The sequence below is a fragment of the Pezoporus flaviventris genome, unplaced genomic scaffold (genome assembly GCF_033815535.1).
Source record: "Pezoporus flaviventris isolate CSIRO_AGI_PZ_B2104156 unplaced genomic scaffold, CSIRO_AGI_Pfla_v1 ptg000809l, whole genome shotgun sequence".
Lineage (NCBI taxonomy): Eukaryota > Metazoa > Chordata > Aves > Psittaciformes > Psittacidae > Pezoporus > Pezoporus flaviventris.
The window spans coordinates 26,767-49,826 of NW_026893354.1; the positions used below are offsets into that span (position 1 = coordinate 26,767).

The 23,060-nt window shown below is 53.1% G+C and overlaps 1 protein-coding gene across 1 annotated transcript; it reads right to left on the reverse strand.

Moving 5' to 3' along the window:
- Window positions 1–6,481: 6,481 nt before the first annotated feature.
- LOC133264394 (GTP-binding protein REM 2-like) lies at window positions 6,482–20,577 on the reverse strand. Its single transcript, XM_061444340.1, has 4 exons — window positions 20,355–20,577; window positions 17,060–17,133; window positions 9,190–9,370; window positions 6,482–6,765 (listed from the first exon to the last, which is right to left on the reverse strand). Exons 1-4 carry the CDS (start codon window positions 20,575–20,577, stop codon window positions 6,482–6,484), a joined length of 762 nt encoding a protein of 253 aa, XP_061300324.1.
- Window positions 20,578–23,060: the final 2,483 nt, after the last annotated feature.

The following is a 23,060-nucleotide window of genomic DNA, read 5'->3' on the forward strand; positions in this document are numbered from 1 at the left end:
TATGGGGCAGAAAGGGGGGGATCTGTGGGGTAGAAAGGGGGGGAATCTATGTGATGGGGGGTATCTATGGGGCAGAAAGGGGGGGATCTGTGGGGCAGAAGAGGGGGAGAATGGGGCAGAAAGGGGGGATCTGTGGGGCAGAAAGGGGGGGGAATCTATGTGATGGGGGGTATCTATGGGGCAGAAAGGGGGGGATCTGTGGGGTAGAAAGGGGGGGATTCTATGGGGCAGAAAGGGGGGGATCTGTGGGGTAGAAAGGGGGGGATTCTATGGGGCAGAAAGGGGGGATTCTATGGGGCAGAAATGGGGAATCTATGTGATGGGGGGAATCTATGGGGCAGAAAGGGGGGATCTGTGGGGCAGAAAGGGGGGGTTCTATGGGGCAGAAAGGGGGGGAATCTATGTGATGGGGGTATCTATGGGGCAGAAAGGGGGGGATCTGTGGGGTAGAAAGGGGGGATTCTATGGGGCAGAAAGGGGGGGGAATCTATGTGATGGGGGTATCTATGGGGCAGAAAGGGGGGGATCTGTGGGGCAGAAAGGGGGGGATCTGTGGGGTAGAAAGGGGGGGATCTGTGGGGCAGAAAGGGGGGATTCTATGGGGCAGAAAGGGGGGGGAATCTATGTGATGGGGGGGTATCTATGGGGCAGAAAGGGGGGGATCTGTGGGGTAGAAAGGGGGGGAATCTATGTGATGGGGGTATCTATGGGGCAGAAAGGGGGGGATCTGTGGGGCAGAAGAGGGGGAGAATGGGGCAGAAAGGGGGGGATCTGTGGGGCAGAAAGGGGGGGGGAATCTATGTGATGGGGGTATCTATGGGGCAGAAAGGGGGGGATCTGTGGGGTAGAAAGGGGGGGATCTGTGGGGCAGAAAGGGGGGATTCTGTGGGGCAGAAATGGGGAATCTATGTGATGGGGGGGATCTATGGGGCAGAAAGGGGGGGATCTGTGGGGCAGAGGGGGGGGTCTATGGGTTGGGGGGTATCTATGGAGCAGAAGGGAGGGGAACTGTGGGGCAAAATGGGGGGGGATCTGTGGGGTGGGGGTATCTATGGGGCAGAAAGGGGGGGATCTGTGGGGGAGAAGGGGTGGCTTCTATGTGGCAGAAGGGATCTATGGGGCAGAAAGGGAGGAATCTATGGGGCAGGAGGGAAATCTGTGGGGCAGAAATGGGGGAATCTATGGGGCAGAAAGGGAGGAATCTATGGGGCAGGAGGGGAATCTATGGGGCAGAAGGGGGGGAATCTATGGGGCAGAAATGGGGGAATCTATGGGGCAGAAAGGGAGGAATCTATGGGGCAGAAGGGGAATCTATGGGGCAGAAGGGGGGAATCTATGGGGCAGAAATGGGGGAATCTATGGGGCAGAAAGGGAGGAATCTATGGGGCAGAAAGGGAGGAATCTATGGGGCAGAAGGGGAATCTATGGGGCAGAAAGGGAGGAATCTGTGGGGCAGAAATGGGGGAATCTATGGGCAGAAAGGGAGGAATCTATGGGGCAGAAGGGGAATCTATGGGGCAGAAATGGGGGGATCTATGGGGCAGAAAGGGAGGAATCTATGGGGCAGAAGGGGAATCTATGGGGCAGAAATGGGGGGATCTATGGGGCAGAAAGGGAGGAATCTATGGGGCAGGAGGGGAATCTATGGGGCAGAAGGGGGCTTAGCATCACACCCCCCCTCCCCTCCCCCCCCACAGGTAACGCGGCCCCGCCCCCTCCCACCTCCTTCCCCCGCCCCCCCTCCCCTTGGCCCCGCCCCCCCTTCGCAGAAGGGGGGGCGGGGCCAAGGGGAGAGGGGGCGGGGCCCACTCTGGCCCCTCCCCCTCCCCTCCCCCCCCCTTGGAAACTTCGGGATTTTGGGATTTTTTCCTCTTTTTTTTTTTTTTTTTTTCCGGTTTCTGGAAATAAAAAAACACCAAAAAAAAAAAAAAATTTAAATTCAAATTGGGGAGGGGGAGGGGGCGGGGCCAGCGCCGGAGCCAATCAGCAGAGGGCTTGGTGAGAGCCAAGGGGGGTTTAAAGGGCCAAGGATGCTCTTAAAGGGGCAACGCCACCTTAAAGGGGCCAAGAGTGTTCTTAAAGGGGCAACGCCACCTTAAAGGGCCCAGTACCCCCTTTAATAGCGGCCAATGAGTCTCTTAAAGGGGCAATGCCACCTTAAAGGGGACCAATACCCCCTTTAATAGCGGCCAGTGAGTCTCTTAAAGGGGCAATGCCACCTTAAAGGGGACCAATGCCACCTTAAAAGGGACCAATACCCCCTTTAATAGCAGCCAATGAGTCTCTTAAAGGGGCAATGCCACCTTAAAGGGGACCAATACCCCTTCTAATAGCAGCCAATGAGTCTCTTAAAGGGGCAACACCACCTTAAAGGGGACCAATACCCCTTCTAATAGCGGCCAATGAGTCTCTTAAAGGGGCAATGCCACCTTAAAGGTGAGTACCCCCTTACATAGCATCCAATGAGTCTCTTAAAGGGGCCAATAGTTAATAAGGGCAATGCCACCCTAAGGGGCCAGTACCCCCCTTTTATAGCATGCCAATGAGTCTCTTAAAGGGGCAGTACCACTCTTAAAGGGGCAATACCCCCTTTAGGGTCCCAATACTCACCTTTAATAGTGTCCAGTGAGTCTCTTAGAGGGGCCAATAGTGCTCTTAAAGGGGCAATGCCACTTTAAAGGTGCCAATATCACTCTTAAAGGGGCAATACCCTCTTTAGGGTCCCAATACCCCCTTTAATAGTGTCCAATGAGTCTCTTAGAGGGGCCAATAGCGCTCTTAAAAGGGCAATGCCACCTTAAAGGGGACCAGTACCCCCTTTCATAGCGTCCAATGAGTCTCTTAAAGGGGCAATGCCACCTTTAGGGTCCCATTACCCCCTTTAGTAGTGTCCAATGAGTCTCTTAAAGGGGCAATACCACTCTTAAAGGGGCAATGCCACTCTTAAGGTTCCCAAGCTTTAATAGCGCCCAATGCCCTCTTAAAGGGGCAACGCCAACCTAACGGGGCCCACAACCACTCTTAAAGGGGCAATGCCAACCTCACTGGGTCCCCCACCACTCTTAAAGGAGCAATGCCAACCTTAAGGTGCCCACTACCGCTCTTAAAGGGACAACGCCACTCTTAAAGGGGCAACACCACCACTCTTAAAGGGGCAATGGCAATGCCAACCTAACGGGGCCCACTACTGCTCTTAAGGGGCAATGCCACTCTTAAGGTTCCCCAAGCTTTAATAGTGCCCAACGCCTCTCTTAAAGGGGCAACGCCAACCTAACGGGCCCACCACCACTCTTAAAGGGCCAACACCACCTTAAGTTTCCCATGCTTTAATAGCACCCAACTCCTCTCTTAAAGGGGCAACGCCACCACTCTTAAAGGGGCAATGCCAACCTAACGGGGCCCACCACCACTCTTAAAGGGGCAACACCACCTTAAGTTTCCCATGCTTTAATAGCACCCAACTCCTCTCTTAAAGGGGCAACACCACTCTTAAAGGGGCAACACCACTCTTAAAGGGGCAATGCCAACCTTAAAGGACCCCACCACCACTCTTAAAGGGCCAACACCACCTTAAGTTTCCCATGCTTTAATAGCGCCCAACCCTTAAAGGGGCAACACCAACCTAATGGGCCCACTACTGCTCTTAAAGGGGCAATGCCACTCTTAAGGTTCCCAAGCTTTAATAGTGCCCAACGCCTCTCTTAAAGGGGCAACGCCAACCTAACGGGGCCCATCACCACTCTTAAAGGGGGCAACACCACCTGAAGGTTCCCAAGCTTTAATAGCGCCCAGCCCTTAAAGGGGCAACACCACCACTCTTAAAGGGGCAATGCCAACCTTAAAGGACCCCACCACCACTCTTAAAGGGGCAACACCACCTTAAGTTTCCCATGCTTTAATAGCACCCAACGCCTCTCTTAAAGGGGCAACACCACTCTTAAAGGGGCAACACCACTCTTAAAGGGGCAATGCCAACCTTAAAGCACCCCACCACCACTCCTTAAAGGGCCAACACCACCTGAAGGTTCCCAAGCTTTAATAGCGCCCAACCCTTAAAGGGGCAACACCAACCTAATGGGGCCCACTACTGCTCTTAAAGGGGCAATGCCACTCTTAAGGTTCCCAAGCTTTAATAGTGCCCAACGCCTCTCTTAAAGGGGCAACGCCAACCTAACGGGGCCCACCACCACTCTTAAAGCGGCAACACCACCTGAAGGTTCCCAAGCTTTAATAGCGCCCAACCCTTAAAGGGGCAACACCACTCTTAAAGGGGCAATGCCAACCTTAAAGCACCCCACCACCACTCTTAAAGGGCCAACACCACCTTAAGGTTCCCATGCTTTAATAGCACCCAATGCCTCTCTTAAAGGGGCAACACCACCACTCTTAAAGGGCAATGCCAACCTAACGGGGCCCACCACCACTCTTAAAGGGCCAACACCACCTTAAGGTTCCCATGCTTCAATAGCACCCAACGCCTCTCTTAAAGAGACAACGCCAACCTAACGGGGCCCACCACCACTCTTAAAGGCGCAACACCACCTTAAGGTTCCCAAGCTTTAATAGCGCCCAACTCTTAAAGGGGCAACACCACCACTCTTAAAGGGCCAACACCACCTTAAGTTTCCCATGCTTTAATAGCACCCGACGCCTCTCTTAAAGGGGCAATGCCAACCTAACGGGGCCCACCACCACTCTTAAAGGGGCACCACCTTAAGTTTCCCATGCTTTAATAGCACCCAACGCCTCTCTTAAAGGGGCAACACCACTCTTAAAGGGGCAACACCACTCTTAAAGGGGCAATGCGAACCTTAAAGCACCCCACCACCACTCTTAAAGGGCCAACACCACCTTAAGGTTCCCAAGCTTTAATAGCGCCCAACCCTTAAAGGGGCAACACCAACCTAATGGGGCCCACTACTGCTCTTAAAGGGGCAACGCCACTCTTAAGTTTCCCAAGCTTTAATAGCACCCAACTCCACTCTTAAAGAGACAACGCCAACCTAACGGGGCCCACCACCACTCTTAAAGGCGCAACACCACCTTAAGGTTCCCAAGCTTTAATAGTGCCCAACTCTTAAAGGGGCAACACCACTCTTAAAGGGGCAATGCCAACCTAATGGGGCCCACCACCACTCTTAAAGGGCCAACACCACCTTAAGTTTCCCATGCTTTAATAGCACCCGACGCCTCTCTTAAAGGGGCAACACCACTCTTAAAGGGGCAATGCCAACCTTAAAGCACCCCACCACCACTCTTAAAGGGCCAACACCACCTGAAGGTTCCCAAGCTTTAATAGCGCCCAACCCTTAAAGGGGCAACACCAACCTAATGGGGCCCACTACTGCTCTTAAAGGGGCAATGCCACTCTTAAGGTTCCCAAGCTTTAATAGTGCCCAACGCCTCTCTTAAAGGGGCAACGCCAACCTAACGGGGCCCATCACCACTCTTAAAGGGGCAACACCACTTTAAGGTTCCCAAGCTTTAATAGCGCCCAACCCTTAAAGGGGCAACACCACTCTTAAAGGGGCAACGCCAACCTTAAAGCACCCCACCACCACTCTTAAAGGGGCAACACCACCACTCTTAAAGGGGCAACACCACCTTAAGGTTCCCAAGCTTTAATAGCGCCCAACTCTTAAAGGGGCATCACCACCACTCTTAAAGGGGCAATGCCAACCTAATGGGGCCCACCACCACTCTTAAAGGGCCAACACCACCTTAAGTTTCCCATGCTTTAATAGCACCCAACGCCTCTCTTAAAGGGGCAACACCACTCTTAAAGGGCCAACACCACCTGAAGGTTCCCAAGCTTTAATAGCGCCCAACCCTTAAAGGGGCAACACCACTCTTAAAGGGGCAATGCCAACCTTAAAGCACCCCACCACCACTCTTAAAGGGCCAACACCACCTTAAGTTTCCCATGCTTTAATAGCACCCGACGCCTCTCTTAAAGGGGCAACACCACTCTTAAAGGGGCAATGCCAACCTTAAAGGACCCCACCACCACTCTTAAAGGGCCAACACCACCTTAAGTTTCCCATGCTTTAATAGCACCCAACGCCTCTCTTAAAGGGGCAACACCACTCTTAAAGGGGCAATGCCAATCTTAAAGAACCCCACCACCACTCTTAAAGGGGCAATGCCACTCTTAAAGGGGCAATGCCACTCTTAAGGTTCCCAAGCTTTAATACCGCCCAATGCCTCTTTTAAAGGGGCAACGCCCTTCTTAAAGGGGCAACACCACCACTCTTAAAGGGGCAATGCTCTTCTTAAAGGGGCAATGCCTTTCTTAAAGGGTCAACGCCACTCTTAAAGGGGCAATGCCAACCTAACGGGGCCCACTACCGCTCTTAAAGGGGCAACGCCACTCTTAAAGGGGCAACACCACCTTAAGTTTCCCATGCTTTAATAGCACCCAACGCCTCTCTTAAAGGGGCAACACCAACACACCCCCCCCCCCCCCACGCCCCCCCCCCTTTCACAGCCCCGCCAGGTCGCTGCACGATCGCGACCTCTGTCGCGACAGGGGCACGAGCCCCGCCAGGAAGCGCTTGGCTCTGCCGGTGAGGCTGCGGCGGCGCCGTAAAGCGCCGCGGTCGGCGACGTCGTCGTCGGCGTCGTCGTTGTCGTCATCACGGCGACGTCGTCGGTGGCCCCGCCCCTCACGCACGGCGGCGGCGAAGAGCTCCTCAGTGCCCATGCGCAGCTCGGCCGAGGTCTCCACGTGACCGCAGCGCAGGACGGCAGCGAGGCTGCGCACCTCTGGGGGGGGGGGGGGGAGGAGGGGAGGGGGGGGCGGGGTCAGTGCGGGGGGCGGGGCTATGGGGGGTAATGGGGGGCTATGGGGGGCTATGGGGCTGAATGGAGTCAATGGGGGGCTATGGGGTCTATGGGGGTCTATGGGGTCTATGGGGGTCTATGGGGTTCTATGGGGTCTATGGAGTTCTATGGGGCTGAATGGAGTCAATGGGGGCTATGGGGTCTATGGGGGTCTATGGGGTCTATGGGGGTCTATGGGGGTCTATGGGGTCTATGGAGTTCTATGGGGCTGAATGGAGTCAATGGGGGCTATGGGGTCTATGGGGGTCTATGGGGTCTATGGGGGTCTATGGGGTTCTATGGGGTCTATGGAGTTCTATGGGGCTGAATGGAGTCAATGGGGGCTATGGGGTCTATGGGGGTCTATGGGGTTCTATGGGGGTCTATGGGGGTCTATGGGGTCTATGGAGTTCTATGGGGCTGAATGGAGTCAATGGGGGGCTATGGGGTCTATGGGGGTCTATGGGGTTCTATGGGGGTCTATGGGGGTCTATGGGGGTCTATGGGGTCTATGGGGGTCTATGGGGTTCTATGGGGTCTATGGAGTTCTATGGGGCTGAATGGAGTCAATGGGGGCTATGGGGTCTATGGGGGTCTATGGGGGTCTATGGGGGGCTATGGGGTTCTATGGGGTCTATGGAGTTCTATGGGGCTGAATGGAGTCAATGGGGGCTATGGGGTCTATGGGTGTCTATGGGTGTCTATGGGGGTCTATGGGGGGCTATGGGGTCTCTATGGGGGGCAATGGGTGTCTATGGGGTTCTATGGGGCTGAATGGAGTCAATGGGGGGCAATGAGGTTCTATGGGTCTCTATGGAGTTCTATGGGGGTCTATGGGGTTAAGCGGGTTCTATGGGGTGAATGGGGCTCTATGGGGCTCTATGGCGTCTATGGGGGTGAATGGGGGGTGAATGGGGGTCTATGGGGGTCTATGGGGTTCTATGAGGTCAATGGGGGTCTGTGGGGTTCTATGGGGTTCTATGGGGTTCTATGGGGTTCTATGAGTGTCTATGGGGAACAATAGGGGTGAATGGAGCTCTATGGGGTCTATGGGGCTCTATGGGGGTCTGTGGGGGGTCTATGGGGGTCTATGGAGTCAATGGGGGGGCTATGAGGTCTATGGGGGTGAATGGGGGTCTATGGGGGTCTGTGGGGCTCTATGGGGTCTATGGGGGTGAATGGGCGTCTATGAGGCTCTATGGGGCTCTATGGGGTTCTATGGGCATGAATGGAGTTCTATGGGGTGAATGGGAGTCTATGGGGGTGAATGGGGGGCTATGGGGTTCTATAGGGGTGAATGGGGGTCTATGGGGTGAATGGGGTTCTATGGGGGTCTATGGGGCTCTATGGGCTCTATGGGGTTCTATGGGGGTGAATGGGGTCTATGGGGTGAATGTGTTCTATGGGGCTGGGTGGGGTTCTATGGGGCTGGTTCTATGGGGCTGGATAGAGTTCTATGGGGCTGGAAAGGGTTCTATGGGGCTAAATGGGGCTCTATGGGGCTGGTTCTATAGGGCTGGTTCTATGGGGCTGGTTCTATGGGGCTGGATAGAGTTCTATGGGGCTGGAAAGGGTTCTATGGGGCTAAATGGGATTCTATGGGGCTGGTTCTATAGGGCTGGTTCTATGGGGCTGGTTCTATGGGGCTGGATAGAGTTCTATGGGGCTGGAAAGGGTTCTATGGGGCTAAATGGGGTTCTATGGGGCTGGTTCTATTGGCTGGATAGGGTTCTATGGGGCTGGAGGGGGGCTCTATGGGGCCGGCTCTATGGGTCTGAATAGGGTTCTGTGGGGCTGAATGGGGTTCTATGGGGCTGTCTCTATGGGTCCGGATCTATGGGGCTGGAGTGTGTTCTATGGGTCCGGATCTATGGGGCTGGAGTGGGCTCTATGGGACCGGTTCTATGGGGCTGGAAAGCAGTTCTATGGGGCTAAATGGGGTTCTATGGGGCTGGAGTGGGTTCTATGGGGCTGTCTCTATGGGTCCAGATCTATGGGGCTCTATGGGTCTGTCTCTATGGGTCCGGATCTATGGGGCTCTATGGGTCCAGATCTATGGGTCCGGATCTATGGGTCCGGATCTATGGGGCTCTATGGGTCCGGGTCTATGGGTCGGGATCTATGGGTCTGTCTCTATGGGTCTGGGTCTATGGGTCTGGATCTATGGGTCTGGATCTATGGGTCTGTCTCTATGGGTCCGGATCTATGGGCTCTATGGGTCCGGATCTATGGGTCGGGATCTATGGGTCGGGATCTATGGGTCTGTCTCTATGGGTCGGGATCTATGGGTCGGGATCTATGGGTCTGGATCTATGGGTCTGGATCTATGGGTCCGGATCTATGGGTCCGGATCTATGGGTCTCTCACCGCGGGCCGTGACGTGTCGCGCCCGAGCCAGGTCGCTCTTATTGGCCACGAGCAGGAGGGGCGGGGCCGAGCGTGGCCCCGCCCCCCCTCGGAGCCCCCTGGCGGCCGGGCCCAGAGCAGCGAAGGAGCCGCGGTCGCTCAGCGAGAACACCAGGAGCAGCGCGTCCGCATTGGCTGCGGCCTGGTCATTAGCATAGACACGCCCACCTCATTAGCATACACACCCCTCATTAGCATGCACATACCTCATTAGCATAGACACGCCCCCATTGGCATAGATACGCCCCCCCTCAATAGCATAGACACTCCCGTCTTGTTGCCATAGATGCGCCGCTCATTAGCATAGACACGCACACCTCATTAGCATACACCCCCCTCATTAGCATGCACATACCTCATTAGCATAGACACGCCCCCATTGGCATAGATACGCCCCCCCTCAATAGCATAGACACCCCCATCTCGTTGCCATAGATGCGCCTCTCATTAGCATAGACACGCACACCTCATTAGCATACACGTCCCTCATTAGCATAGACACGCCCACCTCATTGCCATAGAGGCGCCTCTCATTAGCATAGACACGCCCCCTCGCTAGCATAGGAACACCCATCTCGTTGCCATAGACACGCACACCTCATTAGCATAGACACGCCCATCATTAGCATAAGCACTCCTCCATTGGCATAGACACGCTCCTCATAGACACTCACACCTCAAGAACACCAGGAGCAGCGTGTCCGCATTGGCTGCGGCCTGCTCATTTGCATAGACACGCCCACCTCATTAGCATACACTCATTAGCATAGACGCCCCTCATTAGCATAGACATGCCCCCCCATAGCATAGACACGCCAATCTCGTTGCCATAGAGGCGCCTCTCGTTAGCATAGACACGCCCACCTCATTAGCATACGCTCATTAGCATAGACACCCCTCATTAGCATGCGCATCCCTCATTAGCGTAGACACGCCTCCATTGGCATAGACATGCACACCTCATCGCATCAATCTCATTCACATAGCGTGACCTCATATACACGCTCATTTGCATAGACACGCCCACCTCATTAGCATGCCCATCCCTCATTAGCATAGACACGCCTCCATTGGCATAGACACGCTCCTCATAGACACTCACACCTCAAGAACACCAGGAGCAGCGCGTCCGCATTGGCTGCGGCCTGATCATTTGCATAGACACGCCCACCTCATTAGCATACACTCATTAGCATAGACGCCCCTCATTAGCATGCCCATCCCTCATTACCATAGACATGCCCCCCATAGCATAGACGCGCCCATCTCGTTGCCATAGAGGCGCCTCTCGTTAGCATAGACACGCCCACCTCATTAGCATACACTCATTAGCATAGACACCTCATTAGCATGCGCATCCCTCATTAGCGTAGACACACCCCCATTGGCATAGACATGCACACCTCATCGCATCAATCTCATTCACATAGTGTGACCTCATATACACGCTCATTTGCATAGACACCCCTCATTAGCATGCCCATCCCTCATTAGCATAGACACGCCCCCATCGGCATAGACACCCCCCCCCCCAATGGCATACACAGTCCCGTCTCGTTGCCATAGAGTCACCTCTCATTAGCATACACGTCTCTCATTAGCATAGACACGCCCTCATTGCCATAGACACACCTACCTCATTAGCATAGACACGCACACCTCATTAGCATGCCCATCCCTCATTACCATAGACATGCCCCCATAGCATAGACACGCCCATCTCATTGCCATAGAGTCGTCTCTCATTAGCATAGACACGCCCATCTCATTAGCATACACGTCCCTCATTAGCATAGACACGCCCCCTCGCTAGCATAGAAACACCCATCTCGTTGCCATAGACGCGCACACCTCATTAGCATAGACACGCACACCTCATTAGCATAGACACGCCCCCTCGTTAGCATAGAAACACCCATCTCGTTGCCATAGATGCGCACACCTTATTAGCATAGACACCTCGTTAGCATAGACACACCCACCTCATTAGCATAGACACGCCCCCCATTGGCATAGACACGCTCCTCATAGACACTCACACCTCAAGAACACCAGGAGCAGCGCGTCCGCATTGGCTGCGGCCTGCTCATTAGCATAGACACGCCCACCTCATTAGCATACACTCATTAGCATAGACGCCCCTCATTAGCATAGACACGCCCCCATTGGCATAGACATGCCCCCATAGCATGGACGCGCCCATCTCATTGCCATAGATGCGCCTCTCATTAGCATAGACACGCACACCTCATTAGCATGCCCATCCCTCATTAGCATAGACACGCCCCCATTGGCATAGATACGCCCCCCCAATAGCATAGACACCCGTGTCTCGTTGCCATAGATGCACCTCTCATTAGCATAGACACGCACACCTCATTAGCATACACGTCCCTCATTAGCATAGACACGCCCACCTCATTGCCATAGAGGCGCCTCTCATTAGCATAGACACGCCCCCTCGCTAGCATAGGAACACCCATCTCGTTGCCATAGACACGCACACCTCATTAGCATAGACACGCCCATCATTAGCATAGACACGCCCCCATTGGCATAGACACGCTCCTCATAGACACTCACACCTCAAGAACACCAGGAGCAGCGCGTCCGCATTGGCTGCGGCCTGATCATTTGCATAGACACGCCCACCTCATTAGCATACACACCCCTCATTAGCATGCACATCCCTCATTAGCGTAGACACGCCTCCATTGGCATAGACATGCACCTCATCACATCAATCTCATTCACATAGCGTGACCTCATATACACGCTCATTTGCATAGACACGCCCACCTCGTTAGCATACACTCATTAGCATGCCCATCCCTAATTAGCATAGACACGCCCCCATAGCATAGACGCGCCCATCTCGTTGCCATAGAGGCGCCTCTCATTAGCATACACGTCCCTCATTAGCATAGACACGCCCCCATTGGCATAGACAAGCCCCCATAGCATGGATGCGCCCATCTCTTTGCCATAGAGGCGCCTCTCGTTAGCATAGACACGCCCACCTCATTAGCATACACTCATTAGCATAGACGCCCCTCATTAGCATGCCCATCCCTCATTAGCGTAGACACGCCCCCATTGGCATAGATACGCCCCCCCCATAGCATAGACACCCCCATCTCGTTGCCATAGATGCGCCTCTCATTAGCATAGACACGCACACCTCATTAGCATACACACCCCTCATTAGCATGCACATACCTCATTACCATAGACACGCCCCCATTGGCATAGATACGCCCCCCCAATAGCATACACACTCCCGTCTCGTTGCCATAGATGCGCCGCTCATTAGCATAGACACGCACACCTCATTAGCATACACGTCTCTCATTAGCATAGACACGCCCTCATTGCCATAGACACACCTACCTCATTAGCATAGACACGCACACCTCATTAGCATGCCCATCCCTCATTAGCATAGACACGCCCCCTTGCTAGCATAGAAACACCCATCTCGTTGCCATAGACGCGCACACCTCATTAGCATAGACACCTCGTTAGCATAGACACACCCACCTCATTAGCATACACTCATTAGCATAGACACCTCATTAGCATGCGCATCCCTCATTACCATAGACATGCCCCCCCATAGCATAGACGCGCCCATCTCGTTGCCATAGAGGCGCCTCTCGTTAGCATAGACACGCCCACCTCATTAGCATAGACACACCCACCTCATTAGCATAGACACGCCCCCGTTGGCATAGATACGCCCCCCCCCCCCAATAGCATAGACACCCCCATCTCGTTGCCATAGATGCGCCTCTCATTAGCATAGACACGCACACCTCATTAGCATACACGTCCCTCATTAGCATAGACACGCCCCCATTGGCATAGACACACCCCCCCAATGGCATACACACTCCCGTCTCGTTGTCATAGTGTCACCTCTCATTAGCATAGACACGCACACCTCATTAGCATACACGTCTCTCATTAGCATAGACACGCCCTCATTGCCATAGACACACCTACCTCATTAGCATATACACGCACCCCTCATTAGCATGCCCATCCCTCATTAGCATAGACACGCCCCCATTGGCATAGATACGCCCCCCCTCAATAGCATACACACTCCCGTCTCGTTGCCATAGAGGCGCTGCTCATTAGCATAGACACGCCCACCTCATTAGCATACACACCCCCCATTAGCATGCACATGCCTCATTAGCATAGACACGCCCACCTCATTAGCATACACACCCCTCATTAGCATGCACATACCTCATTAGCATAGACACGCCCCCATTGGCATAGATACGCCCCCCCCCAATAGCATAGACACCCCCATCTCGTTGCCATAGATGCGCCTCTCATTAGCATAGACACGCACACCTCATTAGCATACACACCCCTCATTAGCATGCACATACCTCATTAGCATAGACACGCCCCCATTGGCATAGATACGCCCCCCCCCTCAATAGCATAGACACCCCCATCTCGTTGCCATAGATGCGCCTCTCATTAGCATAGACACGCACACCTCATTAGCATACACGTCCCTCATTAGCATAGACACGCCCACCTCATTGCCATAGAGGCGCATCTCATTAGCATAGACACGCCCCCTCGCTAGCATAGGAACACCCATCTCGTTGCCATAGACACGCACACCTCATTAGCATAGACACGCCCATCATTAGCATAGACACGCCCCCATTGGCATAGACACGCTCCTCATAGACACTCACACCTCAAGAACACCAGGAGCAGCGCGTCCGCATTGGCTGCGGCCTGCTCATTTGCATAGACACGCCCACCTCATTAGCATACACTCATTAGCATAGACGCCCCTCATTAGCATGCCCATCCCTCATTACCATAGACATGCCCCCCATAGCATAGACACGCCAATCTCGTTGCCATAGAGGCGCCTCTCGTTAGCATAGACACGCCCACCTCATTAGCATACACTCATTAGCATAGACACCTCATTAGCATGCGCATCCCTCATTAGCGTAGACACGCCTCCATTGGCATAGACATGCACACCTCATCGCATCAATCTCATTCACATAGCGTGACCTCATATACATGCTCATTTGCATAGACGCGCCCACCTCATTAGCATACACTCATTAGCATGCCCATCCCTCATTAGCATAGACACGCCCCCATTGGCATAGACACGCCCCCATAGAATAGACGCGCCCATCTCGTTGCCATAGAGGCGCCTCTCATTAGCATAGACACGCACACCTCATTAGCATACACGTCCCTCATTAGCATAGGCACGCCCCCTCGCTAGCATAGACACACCCATCTCGTTGCCATAGACGCGCCCACCTCATTAGCATAGATGCGCACACCTCATTAGCATAGACACGCCTCCATTGGCATAGACACACTCCTCATAGACATGCACACCCCTCATTTGCATGGGCACGCCCCTCATTAGCTTACACACCCCTCATTACCATAGACACACCCCATCGGCATAGACATGCCCCCTCACTAGCATAGACAAGCCACTAATTAGCATAATCACACCCCCATTGGCATAGACATGCTCTCTCATTAACATAGGTACACATCCCTCATTAGCATAGACACACCCCCTCGTTAGCATAGACACGCCCTCAATAGCATAGACAGTCTGCTCGTTTGCATAGACACGCCCCTCGTTAGCATAGACACCCCTTCATTAGCATAGACACGCCTCATTAGCATAGACACACCCCCATTGGCATAGTCATGCACACCTCAACACATCAATCTCATTCACATAGTGTGCCCTCATTTGCATAGACTCCCCTCATTAGCATAGACGCACCTGCCTCATTAGCATGCGCACGCCTCTCATTAGCATAGACACGCACACCTCATTAGCATAGACACGCCCCTCATTAGCGTAGACATCTCGTTGCCATAGACACGCCCACCCCATTAACATAGACACCCCCTCATTAGCATCGACACGCCCCTCAGCATAGACTTGCCCACCTCATTAGACACACTCTCATTAGCGTAACACGCCCCATAGACACGCACCCTCATTAGCATAGACACGCCCACCTCATTAGCGTATGCCCCGCCCCACTTTGCGCCCTGAGGGGTGAATGGAGCTCATTTGCATAGAGGCGCCCGCCCCCTTGGTTTGCATACAGTTCATTGGCATATACAGCGCATCATTTGCATACAGAGCTTCTCATTTGCATACACAGCCCTCAGACCCCTATATGCCATTCATTTACATACGCAGCCCATCATTTGCATATAGACCCTATCGATTGCATAGCCGTTCATTTGCATACACAGCCATTCATTAGCATACAGAGCACGTCATTTGCATATATAGCCCGTTGCTTGCATATAGAGCGTCTCATTTGCATACACAGCCCGTCATTTCCATACAGAGCAGCTCATTTGCATAAGCAGACCATCATTTCCCTGTAGAGCCGCTCATTTGCATATGCAACTCATCGTTTCCAAAGAGCCGTTCATTTGCATAGAAAAAGTTTCATTTGCATACACAGCCCTTTATTTCAATAGAGCGCCATTCATTTGCATAGAGAGCCGTTCATTTGCATAGAAAGAGCTTCATTTGCATATGCAGCCATTTATTTCCTTATACAGCCATTCATTTGCATATGCAACCCATCATTTCCGTAGAGCGCCATTTATTTGCATAGAGAGCCAGTCATTTGCATAGAGACAGCTTCATTTGCATACGCAGCCGATCATTTCCTTATACAGCCATTCATTTGCGTAGAAACAGCTTCATTTGCATATGCATCCCTTTATTTCCCTATAGAGCCGCTCATTTGCATATGCAACCCATCATTTCCATAGAGCCATACATTTGCATAGAGAGCCATTCATTTGCATAGAAACAGCTTCATTTGCATACGCAGCCCATCCTTATAGGGCCATTGTTGCATAGAAACAGCTTCATTTGCATATACAGACCCTTATTTCCATAGAGGACCATTCATTTGCATAGAAACAGCTTCATTTGCATATGCAGCCCATCACTTCCCTAGACAGCCATTCATTTGCATAGAGAGCCAATCATTTGCACAGAAACAGCTTCATTTGCATACGCAGCCCTTCTTTCCCTTATACAGCCATTCATTTGCATATGCAGCCCATCATTTCCATAGAGCGCCATTCATTTGCATACACAGCCCATCATTTCTTTATAGAGCCATTCATGAGCATAGAAACAGCTTCATTTGCATACGCAGCCCCTCATTTCCATGGAAACAGCTTCATTTGCATATACAGCCCCTCATTTCCATGGAAACAGCTTCATTTGCATACGCAGCCCCTCATTTCCATGGAAACAGCTTCATTTGCATATACAGCCCCTCATTTCCATGGAAACAGCTTAATTTGCATACACCCCCTTCATTTGCATACACCCTTCATTTGCATACATACCTCATTTGCATACAGCCTTCATTTGCACACCCCCTCCATTTGCATACACCCCCTTCATTTGCATTCACCCTTCATTTGCACACACCCCTTCATTTGCATACACCCCTCATTTGCATACACCATTCATTTGCATACACCCCCTTCATTTGCATACACCCCCTCTATTTGCACACACCCCTTCATTTGCACACACCCCCGCCATTTGCATACACCCTTCATTTGCATACAGCCCTCGTTTGCATACACCCCTCATTTGCATACACCCCTCATTTGCATACACCCCCTCACCCCCACCCCCCTCATTTGCATGCCGCGCCCTCATTGGCCCCCTCCCCTTCCCCCCCCCCTTTACCACGTGCTCCGCCCCCGCCCTCATTTGCATACCGCCCCCCCTCAGCCAATCAGCGCCCACCTCCTCGTCCCCATCGTGCAGCTCCAGCGCCTCCTCGGCCCCGTCCACCTGCAGCCAGCGGGCGCGGGGGGGTTCTGAGGGCAAAAAAGGGGGGTTTTGACCCCAAAATCCGGGTTTTTGACCCCAAAATCGGGTTTCTCGACCCCAAAAATGGGTTTTTCGACCCCAAAATTGGGTTTTTTGACCCCAAAACTGGGTTTCTCGACCCCAAAAATGGGGTTTTTGACCCCAAAATCGTGGGTTTAGACCCAAAAATGGGGGGGTTGACAGCCAAATGGGGGGGTGTTTGAGCCCTAAATCCGGGGTTTTGACCCCAAAATCGGGTTTTTGACCCCAAAATCGGGTTTTTTGACCCCAAAATCGGGTTTTCCGACCCCAAAAATGGATTTCTCGACCCCAAAAATGGGTTTTCGACCCCAAAAATGGGGGTTTCTCGACCCCAAAAATGGGGTTTTTGACCCCAAAATCGTGGGTTTAGACCCAAAAATGGGGGGTTTGACCGCCAAAAGCGGGGACGTTTGACCCCAAAATCCGGGGTTTTGACCCCAAAATCGGGTTTCTCGACCCCAAAAATGGGTTTTTCGACCCCAAAATTGGGTTTCTCGACCCCAAAAATGGGGTTTTTGACCCCAAAATCGTGGGTTTAGACCCAAAAATGGGGGGGTTGACAGCCAAATGGGGGGGTGTTTGAGCCCTAAATCCGGGGTTTTGACCCCAAAATCGGGTTTTTGACCCCAAAATCGGGTTTTTTGACCCCAAAATCGGGTTTTCCGACCCCAAAAATGGATTTCTCGATCCCAAAAATGGGTTTTCGACCCCAAAAATGGGGGTTTCTCGACCCCAAAATCGGTCTTTTTGACCCCAAAATCGGGGTTTTCGACCCCCAAAATCGGGGGTTTTGACGCCAAAATCGGGGTTTTCGACCCAAAAATCGGGGTTTTCGACCCCAAAAATGGGGTTTCGACCCCAAAAATGGGTTTTTTGACCCCAAAACTGGGTTTCTCGACCCCAAAAATGGGGGTTTTGACCCCAAAATCGTGGGTTTAGACCCAAAAATGGGGGGGTTGACAGCCAAATGGGGGGTGTTTGAGCCCAAAATCCGGGTTTTTGACCCCAAAATCGGGTTTCTCGACCCCAAAAATGGGTTTTTCGACCCCAAAATCGGTTTTTTTGACCCCAAAAATTGGTTTCTTGACCCCAAAAATGGGGTTTTTCGACCCCAAAATCGGGTTTTTTGACACCAAAATCGGGTTTTTCGACCCCAAAAATGGGGTTTTCGACCCCAAAATCGGGGTTTTGACCACAAAATCGTGGGGTTTGACCCCAAAAATGGGTTTTCCGACCCCAAAAATGGGGTTTTCGACCCCAAAACTGTTTTTTTTGACCCCAAAAATGGGTTTTTTCGACCCCAAAATCGGGGGTTTTGACCCCAAAATCGGGTTTTTCGACCCCAAAAATGGGTTTTAGACCCCCAAATCGGGGTTTTTGACCCCCAAAATGGGGGTTTTGGCCCTAAAAATGGCGTTTTCGACCCAAAAATTGGGGGTTTTGACCCCCAAATCGGGGTTCTCGACCCCTAAATAGGGTTTCTAGACCCCTAAAATGGGGTTTTGACCCCCAAAATGCATTTTTTAACCCCAAAATCGACTTTTCCACCCCCAAAAAATGCGGGTTTTGACCCCAAAACCGGGTTTTTTCACCCAAAAACGAGGGGTTTTGACCCCAAAACCGGGTTTTTCACCCCAAAAACGAGGGGTTTTGACCCCAAAACCGGGTTTTTCACCCAAAAATGAGGGGTTTTGACCCCAAAACCGGGTTTTTCACCCCAAAAATGAGGGGGTTTGACCCCAAAACCGGGTTTTTCACCCAAAAATGAGGGGTTTTGACCCCAAAACCGGGTTTTCACCCAAAAATGAGGGGTTTTGACCCCAAAACCGGGTTTTCACCCCAAAAATGCGTTTTTAACCCCAAAACCGGGTTTTTCACCCCAAAACCGGGTTTTTCACCCCAAAAATGAGGGGTTTTGACCCCAAAACCGGGTTTTTTCACCCAAAAATGAGGGGTTTTGACCCCAAAACCGGGTTTTTCACCCCAAAAATGAGGGGGTTTGACCCCAAAACCGGGTTTTTCACCCAAAAATGAGGGGTTTTGACCCCAAAACCGGGTTTTTCACCCAAAAATGAGGGGTTTTGACCCCAAAACCGGGTTTTTCACCCAAAAATGCGTTTTTAACCCCAAAACCGGGTTTTTCACCCCAAAACCGGGTTTTTCACCCCAAAAAGGAGGGGTTTGACCCCAAAACCGGGTTTTTCACCCCAAAAATGCGTTTTTAACCCCAAAACCGGGTTTTTCACCCCCAAAAATGCGTTTTTGACCCCAAAACCGGGTTTTTCACCCCAAAAATGAGGGGTTTGACCCCAAAAACCGGGTTTTTCACCCCAAAAATGCGTTTTTAACCCCAAAACTGGGTTTTCACCCCCAAAACCGGGTTTTTCACCCCAAAAATGAGGGGTTTGACCCCAAAACCGGGTTTTTCACCCCAAAAATGCATTTTTTGACCCCAAAACTGCGTTTTTCACCCCAAAACTGCATTTCTTAACCCCAAAACCGACTTTCCGCCCCCAAAATCGCGTTTTTTTGACCCCAAAACCGGGTTTTTCTCCCCCAAAATGCGGTTTTTGACCCCAAAAAAGACTTTTCCCCCAAAAAATGCATTTTTTACCCCAAAACCGGGTTTTTCACCCCAAAAATGTAGTTTTTAACCCCAAAACTGAGTTTTCCCCCAAAAACTGCATTTTTTGACCCCAAAACCGACTTTTCCCAAAAAAAATACATTTTTTTGACCCCAAAACTGGGTTTTTCCTCCCAAAACTGCGTTTTTTGACCCAAAACCCGTTTTTCACCCCAAAATTGCACTTTTTGACCCCAAATCCCTTTATCCGACCCCAAACATGCATTTTCTACCCCCAAACCCGACTTTTCCCCCCAAAACCGCGTTTTTTAACCCCAAAACCGACTTTTCCACCCCAAACTTCATCTTTTCCCCCCCAAACCGCGTTTTTTAACCCCAAAACCGACTTTTCCACCCCAAACTTCATCTTTTCCCCCCAAAACCGCGTTTTTTTAACCCCAAACCCGTTTCCAGTGACCAAAAACACCATTTCTGACCCCAAAATCGAGTTCTCCGCCCCCCAAAACATATCGTTTGACACCCAACAACCCCCCCCCCCCCCCTTTTCCTCCTTGCCCCACCGCCCCATAGCGCCTTCTATGGGGCTCGCTATGGGGCGCTCACCTGGCCCCTCCCCCGGGGTCGGAGGGGGCGTGGCCGGGGGGCGTGGCCAGGCGAAGGCGCGCGCCAGGCTGCTCTTGCCCACGCCGGGGGGGCCGAGGAGGACGGCGCGCAAAGGGGCGGGGCCGAAGGGGGCGTGGTCGGAGGGGGCGGGGCTATGGGGAGGAGGCTCCGCCCCCCGAGGAGGGGGGGGGGGGGGAAGGGCGGGGGGGGAGGAGGGATCCATGTGGAGAGGGGGGGGAAGGAAAATAAAGGGGGGGGGTGGAGCTGGGGGGGAGGGGGGGGAGGGGGATGTGTTGGGACCCATAGGGACCCATAGAGACCCATAGAGACCCATAGAGACCCATAGAGACCCATAGGGACCCATAGAGACCCATAGAGACCCCATAGAGACACATAGAGACCCATAGAGACCCCATAGAGACACATAGGGACCCCATAGAGACCCATAGAGACCCATAGAGACCCCATAGAGACCCATAGAGACCCATAGAGACCCCATAGAGACCCATAGGGACCCCATAGAGACCCATAGAGACCCCATAGAGACCCATAGAGACCCCACAAAGACCCATAGGGACCCATAGAGACCCATAGAGACCCATAGAGACCCCATAGAGACACATAGGGACCCCATAGAGACCCATAGAGACACATAGAGACCCATAGAGACCCATAGAGACCCATAGAGACCCCATAGGGACACATAGAGACCCATAGAGACCCCATAGAGACCCATAGAGACCCATAGAGACCCTGAGAGACAACATAGAGACACAAAGAGACCCATAGAGACCCCATAGACCCCCCATAGACACTCCATAGAGACCCATAGAGACCCATAGAGCCCCCCTGAATCCCATAGAGACCCATAGAGACCCATAGGGACCCATAGAGACCCACTACCCCCCATAGCACCCCAGTCTCCCATTGCCGCCCCATTGCCCCCCATTGATCCCCATTGATCCCCATTGATCCCCATTGCCCCCATTGATCCCCATTGATCCCCATTGATCCCCATTGCCCCCCATTGATCCCCATTGATCCCCATTGCCCCCCATTGATCCCCATTGATCCCCATTGATCCCCATTGCCCCCCATTGATCCCCATTGCCCCCCATTGATCCCCATATTGATCCCCATTGCCCCCCATTGCCCCCCATTGATCCCCATTGCCCCCCATTGCCCCCCATTGATCCCCATTGCCCCCCATTGCCCCCCATTGATCCCCATTGCCCCCCATTGATCCCCATTGCCCCCCATTGCCCCCCATCCCCATTCCCACCTCTCCTGCGGCTCCCCGCGGCCAAGCCCCGCCCTCTCCCTGCAGGCCACGCCCCCCCCCCCTCCCACGTCACCACGCCCCCGGACCACGCCCCCTCCCGCCCCTCTTAAAGGGGCAACGGCATCAAAGGGGGGGGGCACACACTTTAAGGGGGCGGGGGACAAGGCGGGGCTTGAGTGCCCCATAGAGACCCATAGGGACCCATAGAGACCCATAGGGACACATAGAGACCCATAGGGACACATAGAGACCCCATAGAGACCCATAGGGACCCATAGGGACCCCATAGAGACCGCATAGAGACACATAGGGACCATAGAGACCCATAGAGACCCATAGGGACCACATAGGGACCCATAGAGACCATATAGAGACCCCATAGGGACCCATAGAGACCCATAGAGACCCCTAGGGACCACATAGGGACCCATAGAGACCCCATAGAGATCCTATAGAGACCCATAGAGACCCCATAGGGACCCATAGGGACCCCATAGGGACCCCATAGGGACCCTATAGAGACCCATAGAGACCCATGGGGACCCCATAGAGACTCATAGGGATCCATAGAGACACCATAGAGCCCCATAGACACCCCACAGACACCCCATAGACCCCCATAGAGACCCCATAGAGACCCCATAGACACCCCATAGAGCCCCATAGACACCCCATGGAGACCCCATAGAGACCCATAGACCCCCATAGAGATCCCATAGAGACCCATAGACCCCCATAGAGACCCCATAGAGCCCCATAGAGCCCCCATAGACACCCCATAGAGACCCATAGACCCCCATAGAGACCCCATAGACACCCCATAGATCCCCATAGACACCCCATGGAGACCCCATAGAGACCCATAGATCCCCATAGAGCCCCATAGAGCCCCCATAGAGCCCCCATAGACCCCCATGGAGACCCCATAGACACCCCATAGAGCCCCATAGAGACCCCATAGAGACCCATAGACCCCCATAGACACCCCATAGAGCCCCATAGACACCCCATAGACCCCCATAGAGACCCCATAGAGCCCCCATAGAGACCCATAGAGACCCATAGAGACCCATAGAACCCCATAGAGCCCCATAGAGACCCCATAGAGCCCCATAGAGCCCCCATAGAGACCCCATAGAGACCCCATAGAGCCCCATAGAGACCCCATAGAGACCCATAGAGCCCCATAGACACCCCACATAGACTCCCCCCCCCCACCTCCCCCCAATACATCTCTATGGGGGGGGGGGGGGGGGTGGAGGGGGGGGAGGTGCTGACCTCCCTTGAGGCTATTATGGGATGCCTCGTTGTTCTCACTGTCACGTGCGTCCCCTCCCCCCCCGATGACGTCACGCACCCCCCCCCCCCTCCCCCCCTTTCCCCATGATGGGAGGGGGAGGGGAAAGGATGGGGGGGGAAGGGGA

Bases quoted from the DNA above. Each gene is read 5' to 3' on its own strand.
- LOC133264394 (XM_061444340.1), bottom strand. From the start codon at position 20,577: ATGGATCCCTCCTCCCCCCCCGCCCTTCCCCCCCCCCCCCCTCCTCGG. The intron at 9,371-17,059 runs GTGGGCGCTGAT...GCTAATGACCAG, and splicing joins TGCACGATGGGGACGAGGAG to GCCGCAGCCAATGCGGACGC. The intron at 6,766-9,189 runs GTGAGAGACCCA...CCCCCCCCCCAG, and splicing joins GCGACACGTCACGGCCCGCG to AGGTGCGCAGCCTCGCTGCC.